Below are 21,955 nucleotides of genomic sequence, written 5' to 3'. Positions count from 1 at the left end.
AGGTATTTGTAGGTCACTCCTTCTGTCATAGCTTTGATCTCTTTACCATTCAGAGGCTGGTAATTTCGGCCGACTAATTTTCCCTTGTGCAGTGCGTGGGTCTTGCATTTGTCTAGACCAAATTCCATCCTGATGTCCTTGCTGAATTCTTTGGTGTTCCGGAGTAGTTGCTAGAGTTGCTTCTCGGATTCCGCGTAGCGCTTGATGTCATCCATGTACATCAGGTGGGTGAGGATCTACAGGTTCTTTCTTCCTTCTTTGAGGTTATATCCATACTTGCTGCCGTTAAGCATAGTGGATAGTGGGTTGAGTGCTCAGAGCATCTCCCTGAAAGATTCCTCTTCTGATGGGGATTGGTCTGGTTGTAATGTTCTCGACCTTAGTGTTGGTATTCCATTTCGCCATTGTTGCTCCTAGGAAGCTTGCCACTATCGGATTGACTTTATAGATCTTCAGGATCTCTTCAGCCAGCTATGAGGTATGGAGTCGAAGGTCTTGCGGTAATCGATGTAGGCCCTGTATAGGCCTACTCTCATCTCTGGTACATCTTTGGTTATCTTCCGTTCTACTTCTATTCAGGGGGCTCGGCTGTTATGTCTTACTTCACTGCTCCAGATATTTCCTCTGAACTCCTGGCACCTCTGTAGCCAGGTGGACAGGAGCAGCAGTTGTGTAGCACACGCTTCTTGATTAGACCAGGGTTTAAGCCGGTGACCACAAAATACGGAGGATGCGGAAAGGTCAGGGAATGACCACCGCATATCCCCGGAGCAATATGGCCTTAGTTGCTAATGCTCCTAAAAACCAAGTAACAAACAAACAAACCCTGAACTCCTCGATCGTTTTCTTCTCAGGTGGTCCATTTCCTGCTTCCCCATCTTCTCCCAGTTTCCTGTAGAAGTCTGTTTGGTCCTCATCGAAGATTCGGTTGTTTATTTTCCTCTGGGAGTTTCTTTGTATTGGCGTAGTCTCTTGCTGAGTGAGAGAAGGTTCTTCATTGTTTCAAGTATTCTCCTATTCTCTGATTTCTGGTCTTGTTTGCTGTGGATGCTGTCTCTCTTGAGGATGCTTTTCACCTTTCCAATCAATTTCTTACTTCTATTACCCTGTTCGTACTGAGTCAACTGCCCTATCTTGACTCTTAATTCTTCTATTTTATGCTGAAGTCGTCTTTCCCAAGCTGGCAGCTCCTTCTGTTTTCTGTTCTTCTGCTGCTGGTCTCTCGTTCTTTTCCATTAAACCTAGTGGCTGCTATGGCAGCACAGTATGGCTGTGTGGATAGCCTCGAGTATTGCACCATTGTTGTTAAGGTAATATGGTATTATTTACTGATTGAGGTGGTCTGTTACTCTCCACAGGATTTTATTTGGCCTCTGCTTAGGTATCACCTGGGTTCTTGTGCGGTCCATTCTTTCAAATTCTGTTAGGGCCTTCTTCCACTCATCTTCTATTCTGGGCATCATTACTTTGTCTCTTTCTACTTCAGCTACTCTGGGTTGAATTTCTTCTTGCTTTTCCTCCTCTGCTTCCGTTGTATGCTGTTCCACCTCTGGTTCCAGGAAAATGGACTATAATCTGCCACGCTGGTCCAGTGCGGGTCGGTAGACAGGCCTTATTTAGCAGTCGGGGACTTGAACCCCGGTCTACTCAAAGTGTGCTATTGCACTCCCACTCCTGACCACTCGACTACGGAGGCCGTAGCACCTATATAAACCTAAAAACATTCATGTATGAATGGAGAATGCAAAATATTTATTTATTTTGTTAGCAAAATAAATAAATATTTTTATTCATTGTTGTTGTAGTTATGCCATTCATATCTAGTACTAGTGTGATTCCATACTACTTCAGAATATAAAATCTAAGGAAGTGCATCCAGTTGACATGGGTGGACAGTGCAATGTTGAGTCAGTTTGGTGTGACTGACATAAGTACTGGGAAAGCAAAACTAGAGTAGGAGTGTGGTATAGGCCTAATAACTCTGGTGAGTACAATGAACAACTGTACACAGAAATAGGTCATGCCAGTAAATCAGATTGTCCTATAATGGAGGATTTTAACTTCCCAGATATTTGCTGGAACTTGTGGGTGGGTCACTCGCATACTAGCAACACTTTTATTAATTTATGGAATGATTATTTTCTACAGCAGCATGTTCAAGAGGCAACTAGAGGGAGTAATACTCTTGATCTGAGGCGCCTCTGTAGCCAGGTGGGCAGGAGCAACAGTGCGTAGCACACGCTTCTTGATCAGACCAGGGTCCGAGCCCATGACCACCAAATACGGAGGATGCGGAAAGGTCAGGAAATGACCACTGCATATCCCCGGAGCAATATGGCCTTAGTTGCTAATGCTCCTAAAATCCAAATAACAATAACAACTCTTGATCTGATTATCAGCAGTGATTCTTCATGCATTAAGAATCTGCAGATAAAGGGACCACTAGTTGGCAGTGATCACAGTGTACTGATGTGGCATTTACTCAAAGATGTAACTACCATCGGAAGTAAATGGAAGCTTTTTTCTTTTATAAAGATGTCAGCAGTGATCACAGATAAGATTTTTAAATTTTATGCAATGGGACCAACTGATGATGTTACCAACAGCAAATTCTAAATGGGAAGCATTCAGGGAAGTAATCTTGGAAGCTACTAGGCTTTTTGTCCCAACTGTTCAGGCCTAAATGGATGTCAACCAAACTAATGAGACTTGTGGCAGAGAAGAAAAATGCATGGGGTACATATAAATTATTAGGTGACACAGGAGACTGGTAAATATCAGCTAGTCTGTAATCAAGTCACAAAGGAGGTTTGGCAAACAAAAGCAGATTATGAAAAATCTTGGGCAAAGGATGCAAAGAAAAACAGCAAAGACTTCTTTACTTATGTAAACTCTAGAAGGAAGGGAATGAATCAGATTTGTCCACTTGTTATCAATGGTTCGATTGTTGATGATCCTGCTGAGGTAGCTGACAAACTGAATGAGTATTTTTCATCTACATTCACAGATGAGGAAGTTTGTAGGGAAGTGGAGACCAAAGCTTAACAAACTATAGCAGGGAGCTAAATGATTTTGTAATAACTGAGAGCAAAGTGGAAGAGAAATTGTTGAAGTTAAACATAAAAAAGGCACAGGGTGGATGGGATCTATCCAGTTATCTTAAAGGAGGCAGACTTGGGGGAGGTCCTAATGGACTGGAGATGTGTAAATGTGTCCCCAAAAAGGAAGATCGAAGAGTGACATGAGTAATCACAGACTTGTTAGTTTAACTTTGTTCTGGAGAAAATAATGGAGTCACTGTTTAAAGAAGCACTACAGGATCATCTAGACAAGACTGCAGTTATAATTCAGACATAGCATGGATTTGATAAGGGGAAGTCTTGTCTGACAAATTTGATTGGATACCATGATGTAGTCACAAAGGAACTGGATGCAGAAAATAATTTTGTTATCATATACTTGGATTTTAGGAAATCTTTTGAATTGTTGCACACGGAAGACTACTCAAATTGGAGCAGTATGGCATTAAAGGAAAATTGCTACTTTGGATAAAGGGATGATTGAGTGAGAGAAGATGGAGTGGTAATCAATGAACAGTGCGCTCTTCGTGGACTAATGGTATTAGGGAAATCTCCCAAGTTTTGGTATTAGAGTCATCGTTGTTTTCTGTATTTATCAATGATATTGATGAAGGTATATCAGGGTTAATGTCCAAATTGAAGATGATACAAAGGCTGGTGAGGTTGTTAATGATACTAATGATAGTATGCTACTGCAACAGGATCTAGCCAAGTTGAGCAGATGGGCAACTGAAGTTTAACATTTAACATTGAGACAAATGAAGTTTAACATTGACAAATGTAAAGTACTGCATATGGGTAGCAGTAAGCCCAGAGTAATATATCAACTGTGTGGTACTACACTCAGGGTGGTAGAGAATGAGAAGGACCTGGGAGTAATTGTGCAGTCAGATATGAAGTTTTCTGTGCAGTGGAGACAGTCTGCAAGAGTAGGTTATGGTGTCTTGTCAATGATATATAGGAAATTTTTCTATCAGGGATAAAGAAGTGATTATCCCCTTGTATAAGGCAATGGTCAGCCACACCTTGATTCAGTACTGTGGTGAAGGTTATTCTTGCACTACTATTAGAATGAGCAGTGGCCTGGAGCGAGGGGTTCTGGGAGTTTCAGGGGCTGATGGCAGCCATCATGAAACAAATAAATGCATGGGCTGTGTTTAGGGTAACTAAGAATACGAATTGGTGAATGTATATTTGCATGTACATCAGTGCTAGAAGTATAGTAAATAAATTTGATGAATTTGAAGTGCTGGTCAAAACATCAAAGGCAGATATTGTTGGGATATCGGAGACGTGGTGTTACACATATTAGGAATGTAGAATTCGAATTTGCAGAGTACAATATGTACAGAAAGGATAGGAAGGGTTCTGTTGTTAATTTAGAAAAACATAAAATCCAAGGAAGTGCATCCAGTTGACATAGATGGACAGTACAATGTTGAGTCAGTTTGGTGTGACATAAGCACTGGAAAGCAAAAATAAGAGTAGTAGTGTGTGTTATAGGCCTAATGAATCGAATGAGTACAATGAACAATTGTACAGAGAAATAGAGTGGGCTAGTAAATCAGAATGTCTTATAAAGGAGAATTTTAACCTTCCCATATATTGATTGTAACTTGTGTTGTTCACTCGCACACTAGCAAGAATTTTGTGGATTTATTGGATGATTGTTTTCTGCAGCAGCATGTTCGAGAGGCAACCAGAGAGGATAATACTCTTGATCTGGTTATCACCAGTGATCATTCGTGCATTAAGAATTTGCAGATAATGGAACCACTGGGTGACAGTGATCACAGTGTACTGATGTGGAATTTAGTTAAAGATATAATTACCATCAGGGGTAAAGGAAAGGGTATTTGCTTCCTTAAAGGTGACTACAGTGGTTTCAGACAGTTTTTAAATTCTATACGTGGGATCAACTGAGGATGTTACCAACAGCAAATTCTAAGTGGGAAGCATTCAAGGAATTAATCATGGAAACTAGTAGATCTTTCATACCGATTAAGAAATATTGTTCAAGGTTTAGGCCTAAATGGTTGTCAAATGATCTAATGAGACTATGGCAGATATAAGCTAGTCTGTAATCAAGTCACAAAGGAAATTAGGCAAGCGAAGGCATATTGCGAGAACTCTTTCACAAAGGATGCTAAGAAAAACAGCAAGCATTTGTTTACTTATATAAACTCTAAAAGGAAGGGGGTGAATCAGATTGGTCCACTTGATATTGATGGTTCGACTGTTGATGATCCTGCTCAGATAGCAAACAAACTGAATGAGTATTTTACATCTACATTCACACATTAGGAGTTATTAAGGAAAGAAAATGCCAGAAGTTTATCAAATTGTAACAGGGTGCTTAAAGTTGTTGAAGTTAAACCTAAAAAAGGGTTGAATGGGTTCTATCCAGTTATATTAATGGAAGCGGCAAAGGAACTAAGCAACCCCTTAGCCATAATTATGAGAGCATCCTCGGACTGAGGGGAAGTCCACCACGGACTGGAGATGTGCAAACGTATCCTGAATTCACAAAGAGAAGATCAAAGTGTGACAAGAGTAATTACAGATCAGTTAGTTTAACTTCTGTTCCGGGTAAAATAATGGAGTCACTGTTTAAAGATGCATTGCAGGATCATCTAGACAAGAGTGCAGCAATAATTCAGACACAGCATGGGTTTGTTAAGTGAAAGTGTTGTCTGACAAATTTGATTGTATAATATGATGTGGTTACAAAGAAACTGGATGCAAAAAATAATTTTGATATCAAATATTTGGATTTCAGGAAAGCTCTTTACTCTGTTGCACATGGATGACTACTGTACAAATTGGAGCAGAATGGTATTAAGGGTAAGTTGCTATAATGGATAAAAGGGTAGTTGAGTTGGAGAAGACAGAGAATGGTAATCAATGGATGCTGCTCTTCGTGGACTAATGTTATTAGTGGAGTCCCCCATGGTTCGGTGTTGGGCCCACTATTATATGTTGTTTTTTATATTTATCAGTGATATTCATGAAGGTATATCAGGCTTAGTGTCGAAGTTTGCAGATGATTCAAAGTTTGGCAGGGTTGTTAATGACAGTAATGGCAGTGTGTTATTGCAACAGGATCTAGAAAATTTGGACAGATGGGCTGAGAAGTGGCAACTGAAGTTTAACACTGACAAATGCTAAGTACTGCATATGGGTAGAAGTAACCTCAGAGGAACGTACCAACTGTACTACACTTAGGGCGGTAGAAAATAAAAAAGTCCTGGGAATATTTGTGCAGTCAGATATGAAGTTTTCTATGCAATGCAAACAAGCTGCAAGAGCAGGTCTGTGGTTTTGTCAATGTTATACAGGAATTTTGCTATCAAGGAAAAGGAGGTAATTATCCCTTTGTATTAGGCAATGGTCAGGCTATGCCTGGAGTATTGCCTACAGATCTGGAGGCCTCATTTTAGGAAGGATGTAGATTTGCTTGAATGTGTACAGATAAGGGCACCGTGATTGGTGAGGGGAACGAAGGGTTCTTCTTACCAAGAGAGGCTTAAGTTCTGTAAATTGCAGCGGCTGGAGATTAGGCACGTGCAAGGTGATCTGATTGAGGTGTATAAGGCCTTGAATGGGTTGAGAATGCTGAATTCTGATGGGATTCTTCCACTTGCTCAGATTATGAACTTAAGGGGACATAAATTCAAATTGAGGAAAGACAGTTGAAAATAGAATAGATGTGTGGAAATTTGCTTTTAGCCAGCGGGTAGTTAATTGCTGAAACTAACTTCCATCTGTCATTGTGGAAGTTGATAGCTTAAATAAATTCAAGGAAGAACTGGAAACTTTTAGAGGGAATGGTTGTGTGAATTTTTTTTTTGTTTTGGCTGATGCTACATAAGCTCATGCTTGTTTTCTTGCATCACATGCCTCTATTACTATTAATTAATGTGTATATTTTTTTATAGATTCATCAATCACTTACTGAACTACAGCTATGAATACAGTGGGAGGCAGTATGCTGGAGATGGTTGAGGTCTGCTCCATTATAAAATATCATTTGCAAGGCAAAGAAGCAAAACAAATCTGTGAGCAGATGAAAACTGTACATGGGAAGGATTTTCGATCATATGAGACTGAAAAATTGGAAGAAATAGTTCATGTGTAGGTAAAGCAGTGTACGAGATGACCCAAAAAATGGAATCCACTTTAACCACAGAACCTGCCTTTGGTGGTTAAAGTGGAACTGCTAGTCCTTGAAAACAGATAAGTAATTATAAATTTTATAGCAAATGAAGTGAACATAGCCACAGGTCTTTTTAAGCATAATGCACGAGTTCCTGCACATGTCTAAGGTGGTAGCCTGATGGGTTCCGAGATTGTTGATACCTCCTCAGAACTCCATTGTGTTCCACACATTTGTTGCAACTTTGTAGAGAGAATATTTATTTATTATTTTTTTTTTATTTGATTGAATTGTGTTAATAGATGAATGCTAGGTACATCACTATGATCCAGAAATAAAACAGATGAACAATGGAAACATCAATCTGTATTAATTTCTAAAAAGCAAAAGATCGATTGCCTGCCAACAGGGTCATGTTGTTGGTCTTCTAAGACTATAAAGGTATTATCCTTATGAGTTACCTACCAAAGGCAACAGATTATTGGAAAATGCTACAGAAATCTCCTGTGGGAAAATTAAAGAGAGGTTAAGTTGAAGAGAAATGGGAAGCTGTCTGAAGGTGTCCAGCTCCTGCTCACAATGCTGCTCTCATAGTGGATTTGCAATCAGGTGTGGCTTTTAAAATCTGCAGCATTCACTTTATTCTCTTGCCTTCAGATTTCTTCCTCTTCCCTAAAATGAAGAAACCATTACAGCACCATTAGATTTCAGACTGATAAGAAGTTAATTAATGAAATGGAGGAAAGGTGTTCTACTCAAAGTGAGGAGTGCTATTCAAGAAGCCTGAAAAAGCTTATCCACAGATGGAAAAAAATGTGTAGCTGTAGAATATAGCTTCATAGAGAAGAATGAAATTGATAGCCAAGTTTTGCTAACTCAAATATTTCTACGTGAGGGTAAATACCTATTGACCACTTCTCGTATTTGTCAAAGTAATTGCTGAAGTCATTTTTCAGTAAAAGGTGAAATAAAATTTACTAATGACAAAAATGCATGAATAGTTAAGATTGCACAAAGCAAACACCAGATTGCTGCTTTATTAATAATAAAGGTTATACACATTATAGTTGTGCAATGCCAAATGATTATGATTTAGTTAATAAAAAGTGAAGCTGAACATAAGTGTTCTGGCAAGTAGTAAAAGTTTGGTGTTTATTTTATTAATAATATTTTGTCAGCAATATTTTATTAAATATTATTTATCAATATTTTAAGAATAACATAAATATATTATTGTACCCCTTAGCAAATCTGATGGTGATCCTGTTTAGGTAAAGACCCATAATTTGGGAACCACTGATTTAACCAATACTTCAAACCCATCAAATTTATTTACTATATTCCTAGTATTAGTACATAGCAAGGTAAATGTTTTGTGATTTTAGTAACATCTAATTTCTCGTGCTTTGCAGCTCAAATTAAGGCCAATCAAAAATGATTATGCAGTTATTAGTTTATTAGTGTATTCAGGCTTCTTGGCCACTTATACGAAGAAATATAGGTATATTTGCTTATTGGCCTCCTATATGTAAATCCGCTATAGTAAATCTCTGCTTTCTAGGCTACTGCATGCCGCAGTAGAAGCAGTGGAAGAATCAGTTCCACCTCTGCTTATGGCTATTATTAAATTGTTGTTTATCTCTCTGTCACCCCCCAAAACTTTCAGTTTTCTGACCTACCTAAGCTGCTTTGATAACACAGTCCTTTCTGTTAACAAGCACTGATGTGCTGAGAAAAATTCCACTCCATGAATCTTGTACAATCTTTTCGAGGCTGAACGTATTGACAAGATGCTCAACATAAAACAACATTAACAACATGCTCAACAAACCATATATGTGCCAGATGTAATTCGAGCCCCCACCCATAAGTTTGTAAACATTCAAACTTCCCCCATGCATTTTTTGTTCGTTATCTTTAAGTTGATAGTAAATGCAACAGTATGCAACTTATTTTGTTTTGGGACAAAGTGTATAAACATGAGTAAGCAAAAGGAAAAATTTGCAGCTCAAATTAAGGCCAACTGAAAATGATTGTGCAGTTATTAGGCTTATTGGCCACTTATATGAAGAAAACACCTATATTTGCTTATTGGCCACCTACCTGTAGTAAATTTTTAAATATATACTCAATATTGCATTTTTAACAATTAATCACATAAATATATGTAGGAAATCAGTATGAAAGAAAATCAGAGTAAAAACAATGCCAAAATTAGGCAGTACATTTTGGGAATTGAAACAGCATCCCAAGGTGAAGTGACACCCACTCTGGAAAGCTCTGCTTTAAAAGATGATAGTTGTTATACAGTATCACTTACTTTTGCCCTTGGCAGATATCATCATCAGCCATTCTCAATCCACTGCAGGATGAAGGCATCTCCAGCAGTTTTCCAGTTCCTTCTGTTTTGTGCAATGGCCATCTATTTACTACCCATGAACTCCTGATTTCATCTTTCCAAGCTCTGTCATTGTCTTCCAGGTTTTCTTCTAGCTCTTCTTCGGTACCATTCTGTTATTTTCTTAGTCGTCCATCTGTCATCATGTCTTCGAGCTGTGTGTCCTGCCCAAGACCATTTTAGTTCTTTAGTTTTGATAAGAATGTCCTTTACTAATGTACAAGTTAGCACAATTGCATCATTTCAGTACATAGCCAACTACTTAAGTAGTTGTAAATTGGCATCATTAAGTATATCTCATATTGTGAATACCTTCACGAGTTGCCATGATATTGCACTACCTCGAATAAGTAACACGTCACCATAGGAGAAGACTATTGTTACTTATTCTCAGCAGATACCATCACCCATACGGCACCATTTCAGAGCTTATTGGCTCCTCATCAGTGGGTGGGCAGGTACCCTGATGACAAACCTTTGCAATGATGACAACCCAGTTGCAAAGTATAAATCCACAATATGAGAGTTGCCTGATGGTGTGGAGTAAACCTGAGGCTTTAGCCCTAAATTGTATTGTAATCTAAATTACTCCACACCATCAGGCATTTCTCATATTGTTGATTTATAATTTGCAACTGGGTTGTCATCATTGCAACACCAGGGTACCTGCCCACTCACCGATGGTTAATGACTTGTCCCAGATAAGTATATGAATTTACCTTTAAGTAAATTCATATACTTAAATGAATTTACTTAAAGCTCCTTCAATGATTATATCCCTTTTTGTGGCATACTTTTTCATCATTACTTTTGTTTTAGGCATATTCACCTTTAGTCCGAAATCCTTTAACTCTGCATAAGTGATTAAGATTTTCCTCTAATTCTTTGGGATCATAGCTTATGATCACAATGCCATCTGCAAATCATAAATGGTTTAGGTACTCTCCTTCACATTGACTCCTTTCTGCAACCAGAAAGGGCAGCAGTAAACAACTTCGGAGATATTGTGTCTTCTTGTCAAACTCCTTTTTCAATTTTCAATTTGCTACTGTCTTTGTCTAGTCTAATAAAGGAGGTAGTGTTGTCATATATTTTCTTAAAAATCATAATATATGGGGTATCTATGCCTTGTCTTTCCAGTGCCCGAAACATTGCCTTATGCTGTAGAGTTAAATGCCTTTTCATAATCCACAAATGCCAGGCATAATGGTGTTTTTTATTCATTTGCTTTCTCCATTGGCTGTGATATTACGTGAAGGTGATTAGTTTTCTAATCTGTTAGTAATGACCCTTGTGAACAACTTGTAGATGTGGGATAACAAGCTAATTGATCTATAATTTCCAATTTCTCATTTATCTCGTTTCTTATGCAGCAAAACTATGATTGCATTATTCCACCCCTCAGGCATCACACCTTTCCTAGTGTATTTTGTGAAGAGTCTTGTCAGTTTCTGTGTCAGGTCTCTTCCTCCTAATATTAACAAATCTATAGTAATTTCATGTTCACCCAGGGCTTTTTGATTCTTCATTTTCTTCAATACATGTTCTACCTATCAGGAAGGATATCTGTTATGTTGTATTTGTTACTAATTTGTGATCCATTTCTCCACTGTTGACATCATTCCCTCGCTCCTTGTATAATTCTCTATAGTAGTCTTCTGCTATTCAAATTATGCCTTCTCTGCTATTTATAAGTACACCATTCTTCAGTTCTATTCTTCAGTTTCAGTATCATTTGTCTTTCTGTATTACTGCTGATGGCTGCTGATTTAAGTCGTTTGTTTTCCCGTAATGCTTGTTCTACTTTTTTTGTGTTAAATCTTATGTCCTCTCTGAGTCTCTTTCTAATTGCTTTGCATAACTCTATATATCAATTTTATCTTTGTCAGTGCTTGCTCTTCATTTGCTGTCTTCAGTTCATGACAAGTGTTTCTTGACTAATTTTTTTCTTCTTTGGATTTATTTTTACCTATAGGTTTCTTGGGCTTTTTCATTTTCAGAAAGTTGTAGTATTCCTTGTTGATATCTTGGTCCGGAACAGTCTGCAGAAGCTCAAACTTGTTCTTATGTTCCAGCACATTCTGCTTTTTCTTCTCTTCTGTTATCTCAAAGACCTTTGTATTATTTACTCGAGTCAGTTTTTTCCTTTCTTTTCTTACATCTGTATCAAGTGTGCAATCTTACCATTCTGTTATCATTTCCAACGTTTACTTTGTTCAGGACGGTAACATCATTCACGATATATCTTTTGTTATAGTGAGGATGAAGTCTATTTCATCAGTTGTTAAGCCATTTGGGCTCTTCCATGTCCACTTTCTGTTCACCCTTTTCTTGAAAAAATTGTTCATTACTGAAATTCCTTGAGATTCTGCAAGTTCCACAAGTCTTTCACCAATTCCAAAATTTCCTATTGTTCCACTTTCTGCACTGGTTTGCCTCTTTCCAACCTTAGCATTGAAGTCCCCCATAATGATAGTGTAGTGGGTTTTCTGCTCATGTAGAAGACTCAATTTCAATGTACATTACTTCAACCTCTTCATCATCATGGCTCGATGTTGGTGCATAAATCATTATAACCTTTAGCTTGTACCTCTTAGAAATCCTGAGTAATAGTCTTGACAACCTTGGTGATGTACTTTTGAATTCCAAAATGTTTTTTTATATCTTTATGGACCAGAAAGCCAACTCCACCTTTGCTCCTTTCGCTGTTTCCATTGGTGTATAGCAGATTTCCACTTGATAAACTTATAAGTGATTAATTTCTTCTTCTTGTTTCATACCATGGTTCTATTCCACCTATTCTTATTGCATAAAATATTTACTGTTTCCCTGACATTAGTCACTAAGAATATCTACCTCTAGAGATGCATATATATATATATATATATATATTAGCTGCTGGCCCACCAGTGTAAGTTTTCCAACTGTTATTCTCTAGATTTTGCAATATGCAGTGTAATAATGATTCCCATAATTTTTGTAGTAATAAAAAAAGAAGAGGATAAGAACCAGAAATGGTCTTATCCTTTATACTTAATAAAACCTTTATACTTAATATACTTTATACCTTTATACTTAATAAAAAATATAAATCTTGAAAATAACAAAACTGTCATAAAAAAGTTTTAAAATAAATGTTATTTTATATATGTATTTTTTTTTATTTAAAAATATTTTTAAATAAAAATATTTTTAACTGGGTGGAAATGACAAAAAAACGACACTGTCTAAGCAGCAGCTCTACATCAAAAAAATTTTTAAACACCAATAAATAAAAGGTAAGGGCAAAGAAGGTACCTATGGTGCAACCACTGCATTGTATTCATTGGTATCGTGCCATGCATTACCAAATGCATGTCTTGTGGTTGAGTGGACAAATGAGTATTTGATGATCCCCTCTCCTGCTTTAATTCCTTTAAATGCAACATCTCTTTTCTTCAAGCACTCAAATTCATCCATCAAGACACTAAATTTCTGCTTAATTCTCCATTTTCTCTGCAGACAAATATGCTTAATACTGTCTGAAAACATTGTAGAAACAGTTCCCACAATAAGTTAGAATCAACTCCTAGATTATTCCTTCACAGTAATAAGTAATCATTAAGCTAATTAATATAATAGAAAATTTGCATTTTTAGGAATAAATAGTTAGTCAAAATTATAACATTAAATTAAAAAATTTATTATTGATAGTGAATAAAGGCAGTTAACTTAAATATTTTATATCTTCATTTAACTTAGCAATATTTCCATTAGGATAAGAAGCATCAAGAACAAAAGATCATGGGAATGTTGAAAAGTTCAGAGGTAATTCTTTAATTTCACCCATTTATTTTAATATAATGGAAAATACTTGTTGTCATGACTTATACAGCAATAAACATTGGTTAAAATTACATATGAATTATGATAGTGACTTTATTAATGAATTGCCATATTTGTCAGCTTATGAGATGCTTTTTTCCTTATAAATACCATAAAAAATCACTCTGCATCTTAGAAGCCAAAGTGGCAAAACAGCACATGCACACAGCCGAGAGTTAATATATAGTATTTAATGGATAGTTAACTACTATATGTTAGTACACTTTTTTTTTCAGTAATTACCAGGCTGTTGATGGAGTAATAAATCAGTGTTCTCTCCAAGACATATCAAATGGGCGCACTGCCCGGCTGAAATTTAAACGATTCTTGCGGCACCATATAGTACTGTTCACTGATTTTGATCAATATTAATTCGAACATGCTATGCAATCGAGATCAATGCAACAAGAGCATATAATGTTAAATTATGCAATTAATTTTGCTCTGGATCATTTAAGTTACATTTATAAATAACAAAAAATTTTATAATATTGCAAAGTATTACACTACCCCACTCAGTTACTTCATATGCCACCCAGCTGGAAAAATTTTCTGTGGAGAACACTTTAAGTGAATTCCAGTTATACCTTTAGGCCCTAATCAATGGCAAGTGCATCAAGAAGGCAAATTATACTATTGGATTTAAGATAAAAGTAGTACAATATGCCAGAGAACAGGAGAACAGAGTAGCAAAACGAAATTTCGCACAACTGCCTACTGAAAAGATGATTCATCATTGGAGGAAGTTTTATTACAAGAAGCTGATTAAACAAAACACAACCTTTGTAAAATTCCACCTAAATGACCAAATTTGGAAGAAAACTTGTGTATTTGCAGAGGCATATGATGCAAGAAAGCAAGCTTATGCAGCATCGGCCAAAAGAGAAAAAAAAAAAAAAAAAAACCAATAACCCTTCCCATTTCACCCATTCATTCGTTCTAAATGTTTGTCTAGTTCTGCCTTGAATTTATTTAAGTTGTCAACTTTTACAACGACAGACGGAAGTTTGTTCCAGCAATCAACCACCTGATGACTAAAGGCAAATTTCTGCACATCTATCTACAATTGTCTTTCCTCAATTTGTATTTATGCCCCCTCAGGCACAGAATCTGAGCAAGAGGAAGAATCCCATCAGCATTGAGCTTTCTCATATCATTCAAGGCCTTGTACACCTCAGTCAGACCCCTCACAGGTGCCTAATCTCCAGACATTGTAATTTGCAGAACTTAAGCCTTTCTTCATAAGAGAAACCCTTTGTTCCATTCACTAATCTTGTTGCCCTTCTCTGTACTCGTTCCAGCAGGTTTACATCCTTCCTAAAATGAGGCCTCTGGACCTGTACACAGTACTGACTCAAGGTGTTGGCTTGACCATTGCAATTAATTTTGCTCTGGATCATATCACCTCTTTATCCCTGCTAGAAACATTCCTGTATATCATTGACAAGACACCATGACCTACTCTTGCAGACTGTCTGCACTGCTCAGAAAACTTCATATCTGACTGCACAATTACCCCCAGATCATTTTCATTCCCTACTACCCTGAGTGTAGTACAACACAGTTGATAAGTTACTCTGGGGTTACTGCTACCCATATTCAGTACTTTACATTTGTCAATGTTAAACTTCAGTTGCCACCTCTCAGCCCATCTGCTCAACTTTTCTAGATCCTGTTGAAGTAGTGTACTATTATTAGTGTCATTAACAACCCTGCCAACCTTCTTATCGTCTGCAAACTTTGACATTAAGCCTGATATACCTTCATTAATATCGTTAATGAATACAGAAAAAGCAATGGACTCAAAACTGAATCCTGGGAGACTCTACGAAGAGCAGTGTCTATTGATTACCACTCTGTCTTTTCCCACCTGACCATCCATTTATCCATAGCAGCAATTTGCCCTTAATGCCATACTGGCCCTGAGTGCCAAGCGATATTTTTGTGCGATACACAGCGTTCTTTCTCAGCGGATTAGTTATATTTATTTTCCAGTGTCACTATTCTTCTTGTTTTTCATAAGTGATTCTTTACTTAAAAGCTTTGAAGTAGAATCCAGAAAGGAAATACACCTTTCTTTCCTTGTGTATATATATATATATAATCCGTACTAACCTAACTAAATCTCTAAACCGCTTGGTCACTGGTGGCACCGCTCCTGCCTCCACGTGGCGGGCTGGTAACCTGGGAGAAGAAAAACACTCTCCCGGGGCAAAAAGGAGCAAAGATGGACATAAATAGACATGCCACTTACATGCCACATCTCATGATCCAGATCTCTCAAACAGAGAAGACTTAAATGCAGGTAATTCAAAACGGCAGAAAAAAGAAACCCCTGCTCCTCTTTTTTTGATACTGCATTCTCTGACTGACAGTTCTTTGAGTAAGCTCTCCCCATTCTTAATACAGAAATGTCTTGAAAATGTGGCAGGCCCACCAAAAATGGTTCGAAGATTAAAATCCGGAGACCTCCTAGTGGAGATGAATGAGAATAAGCACTTGGAAAAACTATTAAAAATATTGACTTTTGGTGGAATTCCCACAAAGGTTACCCCGCATGCCACCTTAAACTCCTCTAAAGGGGTAATAGCCGAGTGGGATCTCCTTAATGTATCTGAGGAGGAAATCATTCAGGAATTAGGCGATCAAAATGTAATAAATGCCAAAAGGATAGTCATTAAGAAAGATGGGGTTCTTACTCCTACCCGAACTGTCATTCTTACATTTAAAACACCAATTTTACCAACAACTGTTAAAGCTGGATATTTAAAGTGCAAAATTCGACCTTATATTCCAAACCCAGTCCGGTGTTTTAAATGCCAAAAATTTGGACACTCACAAGCAGTCTGCAGGGGTGTAACCACCTGTGCCTCCTGTGGTTCAAAAGAGCATGTTCACACAAACTGCCCCACTGAAATACAAAGCTGTCCAAACTGTAAGGGGAATCATTCAGCATTTTCAAAGGAGTGCATCCAGTGGCAGACTGAAAAGAATATACAAAAGTACAAAGTGGAACACAAGGTGCCATACCAAGAAGCAAAAAGACATTAATTTCAAATAAATTGCCATCTTATTCTTCAGTTGTAAAAAAGAAACGATCCATAACAGCACAAACAGATTGTTCAGTTCCGCCAAGCAAGCATCTCAATTTCTGATTGGGCAAGGTCAGTCCTCTCTACACTAAAAGAACAGCCTACCCAACAGCAATCAACTCATTCAGTAAACACACCATTGACAATACCGCCAGATAAAAATTCTGTACAACAGCCAGTTAATCAAACAAGCTCTGAAAGAAATAATCAAAAAACCAGTACTGATACCATGGACATAGATAGAAATTCACACCGAGATGATCCACTTCTTGAACTTCATGCAGAAGAGGAGGACATGGATGTCACTAGACCAAATTTCCCAAAAAGGGAAAAAAGACTAGACAGGTGCAAACAAACCACATCCCGTAAGCAAGCAGACACACCCGATAATCCTCAATAATGCATAGAATCATTCAATGGAATTGTCGCGGACTCCGAGCTAACTTAGACGATGTTTATGACTTAATTACCGAATATAAGCTTGCTGTTCTTTGTCTACAGGAAACAAACCTGGCCCCTAAAATAACTATGAGCATAAAACATCATATAATGCTTAGAAAGGATAGGAACGACTCTAATACAGCACATGGAGGTGTAGCATTGCTAGTAAACTCCAGAACTCCTTTCAGACCAGTCCCACTGCAAACAACTTTAGAAGCAATCGCTGCTAGAGTTATGGTTAAGATAGCGGTAACAGTTGTTTCCCTATACCTTTCGCCAAACTATTCATACTCTCTAGCAGATTTGAATGATTTAGTTACCCAGCTGCCACCACCTTTCTGTAGCTTAGGTGACTGGAACGGGCATCACCCCCTATGGGGTTCCTCACACCTTGATAAGAGAGGTCAGTTAATTGAAAAATTTCTTGAAAGGCACAACTTAACATTATTAAACAATGGGACTCACACGTACGTGCATCTTTCCTCAAGGTCAACTTCTGCAATTGATCTTTCAATATGCTCGCCAAACCTCCTTCCTCTTATTGATTGGACGATCACTGATAACCTGCAAAATAGTGACCACTTTCCAGTAATATGCACACTATCGGCTAACCCTCCTCCTCAAACTGAGATAAAAACTGTTTGGAAATTCGACAAAGCTAACTGGAAGAAATATCAAGAGCTGGCACATCTAGATATTCAGACTATTGAGACCCTCACCATTGACTCTGCCGTAACTTACATAACTCAGCAAATGATAGCAGCTGCAGAAACCAGTATACCCAGATCATCCATGAAAACTCGCTCCCACCCAAAAATATGGTGGAACGAAGCCTGTAGCAATGCCAAAAAAGAGAAGAATAGATACTGGAACTTATTTCGTAAATACCCAACCACAGTTAATCTCATACAGTTCAAGAAAGCTAGAGCTAAATCTCATCACATACAACGAATAAGAAAAAAAGAGACATGGTCCAAATATGCCTCCTCTATAAACAGAACCACAAATATCAGAACCGTTTGGACTAAAGTTCGAAGAATTAATGGAAAATATCCACCTATAACCACTCCAATAATATTTCTAAAAGGCAAAGAAATCTGCAATCCTCTCGATATTTCTAATACATTAGGTGAAACCTTCGAAAAAATCTCTGCTGTAACCACATTTGGGCCAAGTTTCCAGGCACATAAAGTACAAGCAGAAAAATATAATCTCAATTTCAGTACTTCACGACAGCATCCATATAATGTACCCCTTACCATGGCAGAGTTACGTAGCGCACTTGCAAGATCCAAAAATAGTGCTGCTGGCCCTGATGGAGTGTACTATGCCATGATATATCACTTGAGTGAAGAATCCCTTTTTGCTCTGCTAAAACTGTATAATAGAATCTTTGGCGAAGACTACTACCCTACCAGTTGGCATCATTCTATTGTATTAGCTTTCCCAAAACCAGGAAAGGACCATTCAGATCCAGCAAATTACCAACTGATAGCGTTAACTAGTTGTATAGGAAAAGCATTAGAAAAAATAATTAATGCCAGATTGACATGGTTCCTAGAGACTGAATGCATTCTAAGTCAAAATCAATATAGATTTCGAAGAACTAGATCAACACTTGACCTTATGGTCAAAGCTGAAGGAAACATCCGAAATGCATTTCTCAGGAACGAACACCTAGTGATGATATGTCTTGACATCGAAAAAGCTTTTGATACAACCTGGCGGTATGGAATTCTTCATGATCTCTATGAATCCGGTCTTCGTAGTCATCTTCCAAAATTTATCCAGAACTTTTTGAGCAATAGGACCTTTCAGGTACGATTTCACTCTGCTCTCTCGCAAACATTTGTGCAAGAAGAGGGGGTCCCTCAGGGTTCTGTGCTTAGTGCCACGCTCTTCTCTCTCAGGATTAATTCCATTACCAAATGTATTCTCGACACAGTTGAAACTTATCTGTATGCTGACGATCTGGCAATCTCAAGCCACTCACAAAACATGCGTTTCATTGAAAGGCAGCTTCAAGGTACAATTAACAAGCTTGTTTTCAGTGGGCCAAAAATAATGGATACAGACTTTCAAAACAAAAAACAACAGCAATTCATTTTTGCCGTAAACGGAATTTACATCCAGATCCTGATTTATATCTTGATTCTCATCCAATTTCTTTTCAACAGAGTATTAGCTTTCTTGGGCTAATTCTGGATAAAAAATTTAGTTTCTTAGAGCATATTAAGCATATTCGTGCAACCTGTCTAAAGAAGCTGAATCTCCTCAGGGCAATTTCCGCTATGTCATGGGGTGCAGATCGGTACATGCTGCCTCACTTATACTGGTCGCTCATAAGATCCAAACTAGACTATGGGTCACCTGCATATGCCTCAGCTAGAGAAAGTGTATTAAAATGGCTCGACCCAGTACATCACAATGCTCTCCGAATTGCACTGGGAGCTTTTCAGAGTCTCTATACGGAAGCACACGAACCACCCCTATTTCTTCGTCGGCAAGCTCTGTTATTAAGTTATGCAGCAAAAATCAGAAGTTTCCCACATCATCCTATAAAGCAGTATTTATTCACCCCAAAATGGCATAATTTGTACCAAAATAAACCTTTGCAGAATAAACCATGTGGCATTAGATTACAAAGCATAACTACGTGCTGGGAACTAAATATGAATGACATAATTCTATATATTAGCACTGCTATGCCACCATGGCAAATACCCTTGGCCAACATTTCCAACAATGGGGAAAGAATGCACTTCCAAATTTCAGTATTCAGCAGATCCATGCAACTCACTCTTTTCAGTTCTGTAGTTTTACCCAAATTTACACTGATGGTTCCAAGACAGATAGTAAAGTTGGAGCAGCTGCAGTTCTACCAAACATTACAATATCCCAGCAGCTCCCTTTGGAGTACAGTATTTACACTGCAGAACTGTATGCTATCCTGATGGCTCTAGACAATGTAAAACAGTCATTATATCCTCAAACTATTATCTACACCGATTCCTTAAGCGCTATATCTGCTCTTCAGTGTAAATTTCCTTCCAGTCATCCGTTTCTACAACAAATTCAAACCAAGTTAGTGCAGCTTCTTGCAAACAGGCAAAAATTAATTTTCTGTTGGATACCTGGGCACTCTGGAATCAGAGGAAACGAACAAGCGGATCTTGCAGCCAAGAATGCCAGTCACATAAAATCAGACATGCAGATACCTTACACAGATTTAAAACGCATCATACATAGCAATGTTAGAAAAAAATGGCTATCCATTTGGCAGGGAGAAAAAAGCAATAAGCTTTTTCAGATTAAAAACGATCACAAGAAGTGGCTATCAAGCCTAAGAGGCAATAGAAAGGAAGAAGTAGTACTTGCTAGAATTTGAATAGGACATACTCACCTAACTCATAGTTATTTACTCACTCAGGATGACCCTCCACTATGCAGCAACTGTCAAACTCAACTCACAGTAAACCACTTGATCATTGAATGCCCATTATATCTGAGAGAACGAAAAACAGCTTTCTCTTCACATCTATATTCTTCTAATAAACTTACCTTACAACAGATTCTCGGAGACTGACAAGATAATAATGATGTTTTTACCTTCCTCAAAATGATAAATAAATATCACCTGATCTGAATGCTTTTATTTAATATAACAATCATGTACCAAATAAGATTGAAATAGGTGCATTATGGCCTTAGTAGCCCTTGCACCAATAAATCCAACAAACAACAACATAATGCCATACTGCTCCAATTTGTACAATAGTCTTCCATGTGCAACAGTATCAAAAGCTTTCCTAAAATCTAAGTATATGATATCAAAATTATTTTTTGAATCCAGTTCCTTTGTGACCATATCATAGTATCCAATCAAATTGGTCAGGCAAGACTTCCCCATAAAAGTCTTTGAAAGGGAGAAAACCATTCTGTGTCCAAACTGAAGTCTTGTCTAGATGATCCTGCACTGCTTCTTTAACCAGTGCCTCCATTAATTTCCCCGGAACAGAAGTTATATTAACAGGTCTGTAATAATCATGTCACCCTTTGATCCTCTTTTGTGAATTGGGGTACCATTTGCACATATCCAGTCCATGGGGGACTTCCCCTGAGTTCAAGGAAGCTCTCATAATTATGGCTAAGGGTTTGCTCCCTCCTTTAATATAACCGGATAGATCCCATCCACCCCAGGTGCCTTTCTTATGTTTAACTTCAACAATTGGACTACACAATGACAATTGTGTAGTGGATAATGGAACTTAGAGATGTGGGTATTGCAGTGAGTACTAAAATGATAATAGTAGAAGCATGAAATGAGCTACTGATATTGGGATACATGACTTTAAGGGAACTAAACCTTGGTGGTATCGTTTCATGAAAATAAATGGGTTAAGTCTACACACAAGAACTAGAATAGCCTGGAGAATGCCTGCTGCGGGCAAACAGAAAATATTAAATTTCCATAAATTTGTCCTTAATGCTAGAAAACAAAGCAACTACGAATGTATCCAAATCGGGAGTATGGATATAATTCCATTGACTTTTGATGTGTCATCCAATTAAAGCTGTAAATCTGAGAGGGCAAAAATCTATAACTATTAAAACCACTGGACATGAAAAGACACACTACACTGCAGTTTTAACTTGTTGTGCTGATGGGACCAAACTTCAACCAATGTTAATTTCTAAAAGAAAAACTTTACCGAAAGATAAACTGCCAAATGGAATTCATGTACTTGTACAACTGAAGGGATGAATGAAAATGTATCAAGCATTGGTTTGTAAAAGTTTGGTCCAAGTGCCCTGTTGGACTATTGCGTAAAAATGCACTACTGGTATGGGATCAGTTTAGAGCACATAGGACTGAAAGTGTCAAGCAACTGGCCAAAATGATGAACACAGAATTGGCTGTAAT

General features: G+C 37.7%; 1 protein-coding gene across 2 annotated transcripts in view; it reads left to right on the top strand.

Moving 5' to 3' along the window:
- LOC150074894 (vacuolar protein sorting-associated protein 11 homolog) overlaps positions 1-21,955 on the top strand; it is a 612,407-nt gene that overhangs the window by 330,569 nt on the left and 259,883 nt on the right. For both annotated transcript variants that reach the window (XM_090389417.1, XM_090389418.1), the window contains exon 21: positions 13,391-13,441. In XM_090389417.1, coding sequence (XP_090245543.1) covers positions 13,391-13,441 — 51 coding nt within the window. The remainder of the gene's footprint in view (positions 1-13,390; positions 13,442-21,955) is intronic.

The sequence above is a fragment of the Mastigoproctus giganteus genome, unplaced genomic scaffold, assembly GCF_048544385.1.
Source record: "Mastigoproctus giganteus isolate SK-2022 unplaced genomic scaffold, ASM4854438v1 scaffold_16, whole genome shotgun sequence".
NCBI classification, from domain to species: Eukaryota; Metazoa; Arthropoda; class Arachnida; order Uropygi; family Thelyphonidae; genus Mastigoproctus; species Mastigoproctus giganteus.
This window is presented reverse-complemented; position numbering and strand designations above follow the sequence as displayed.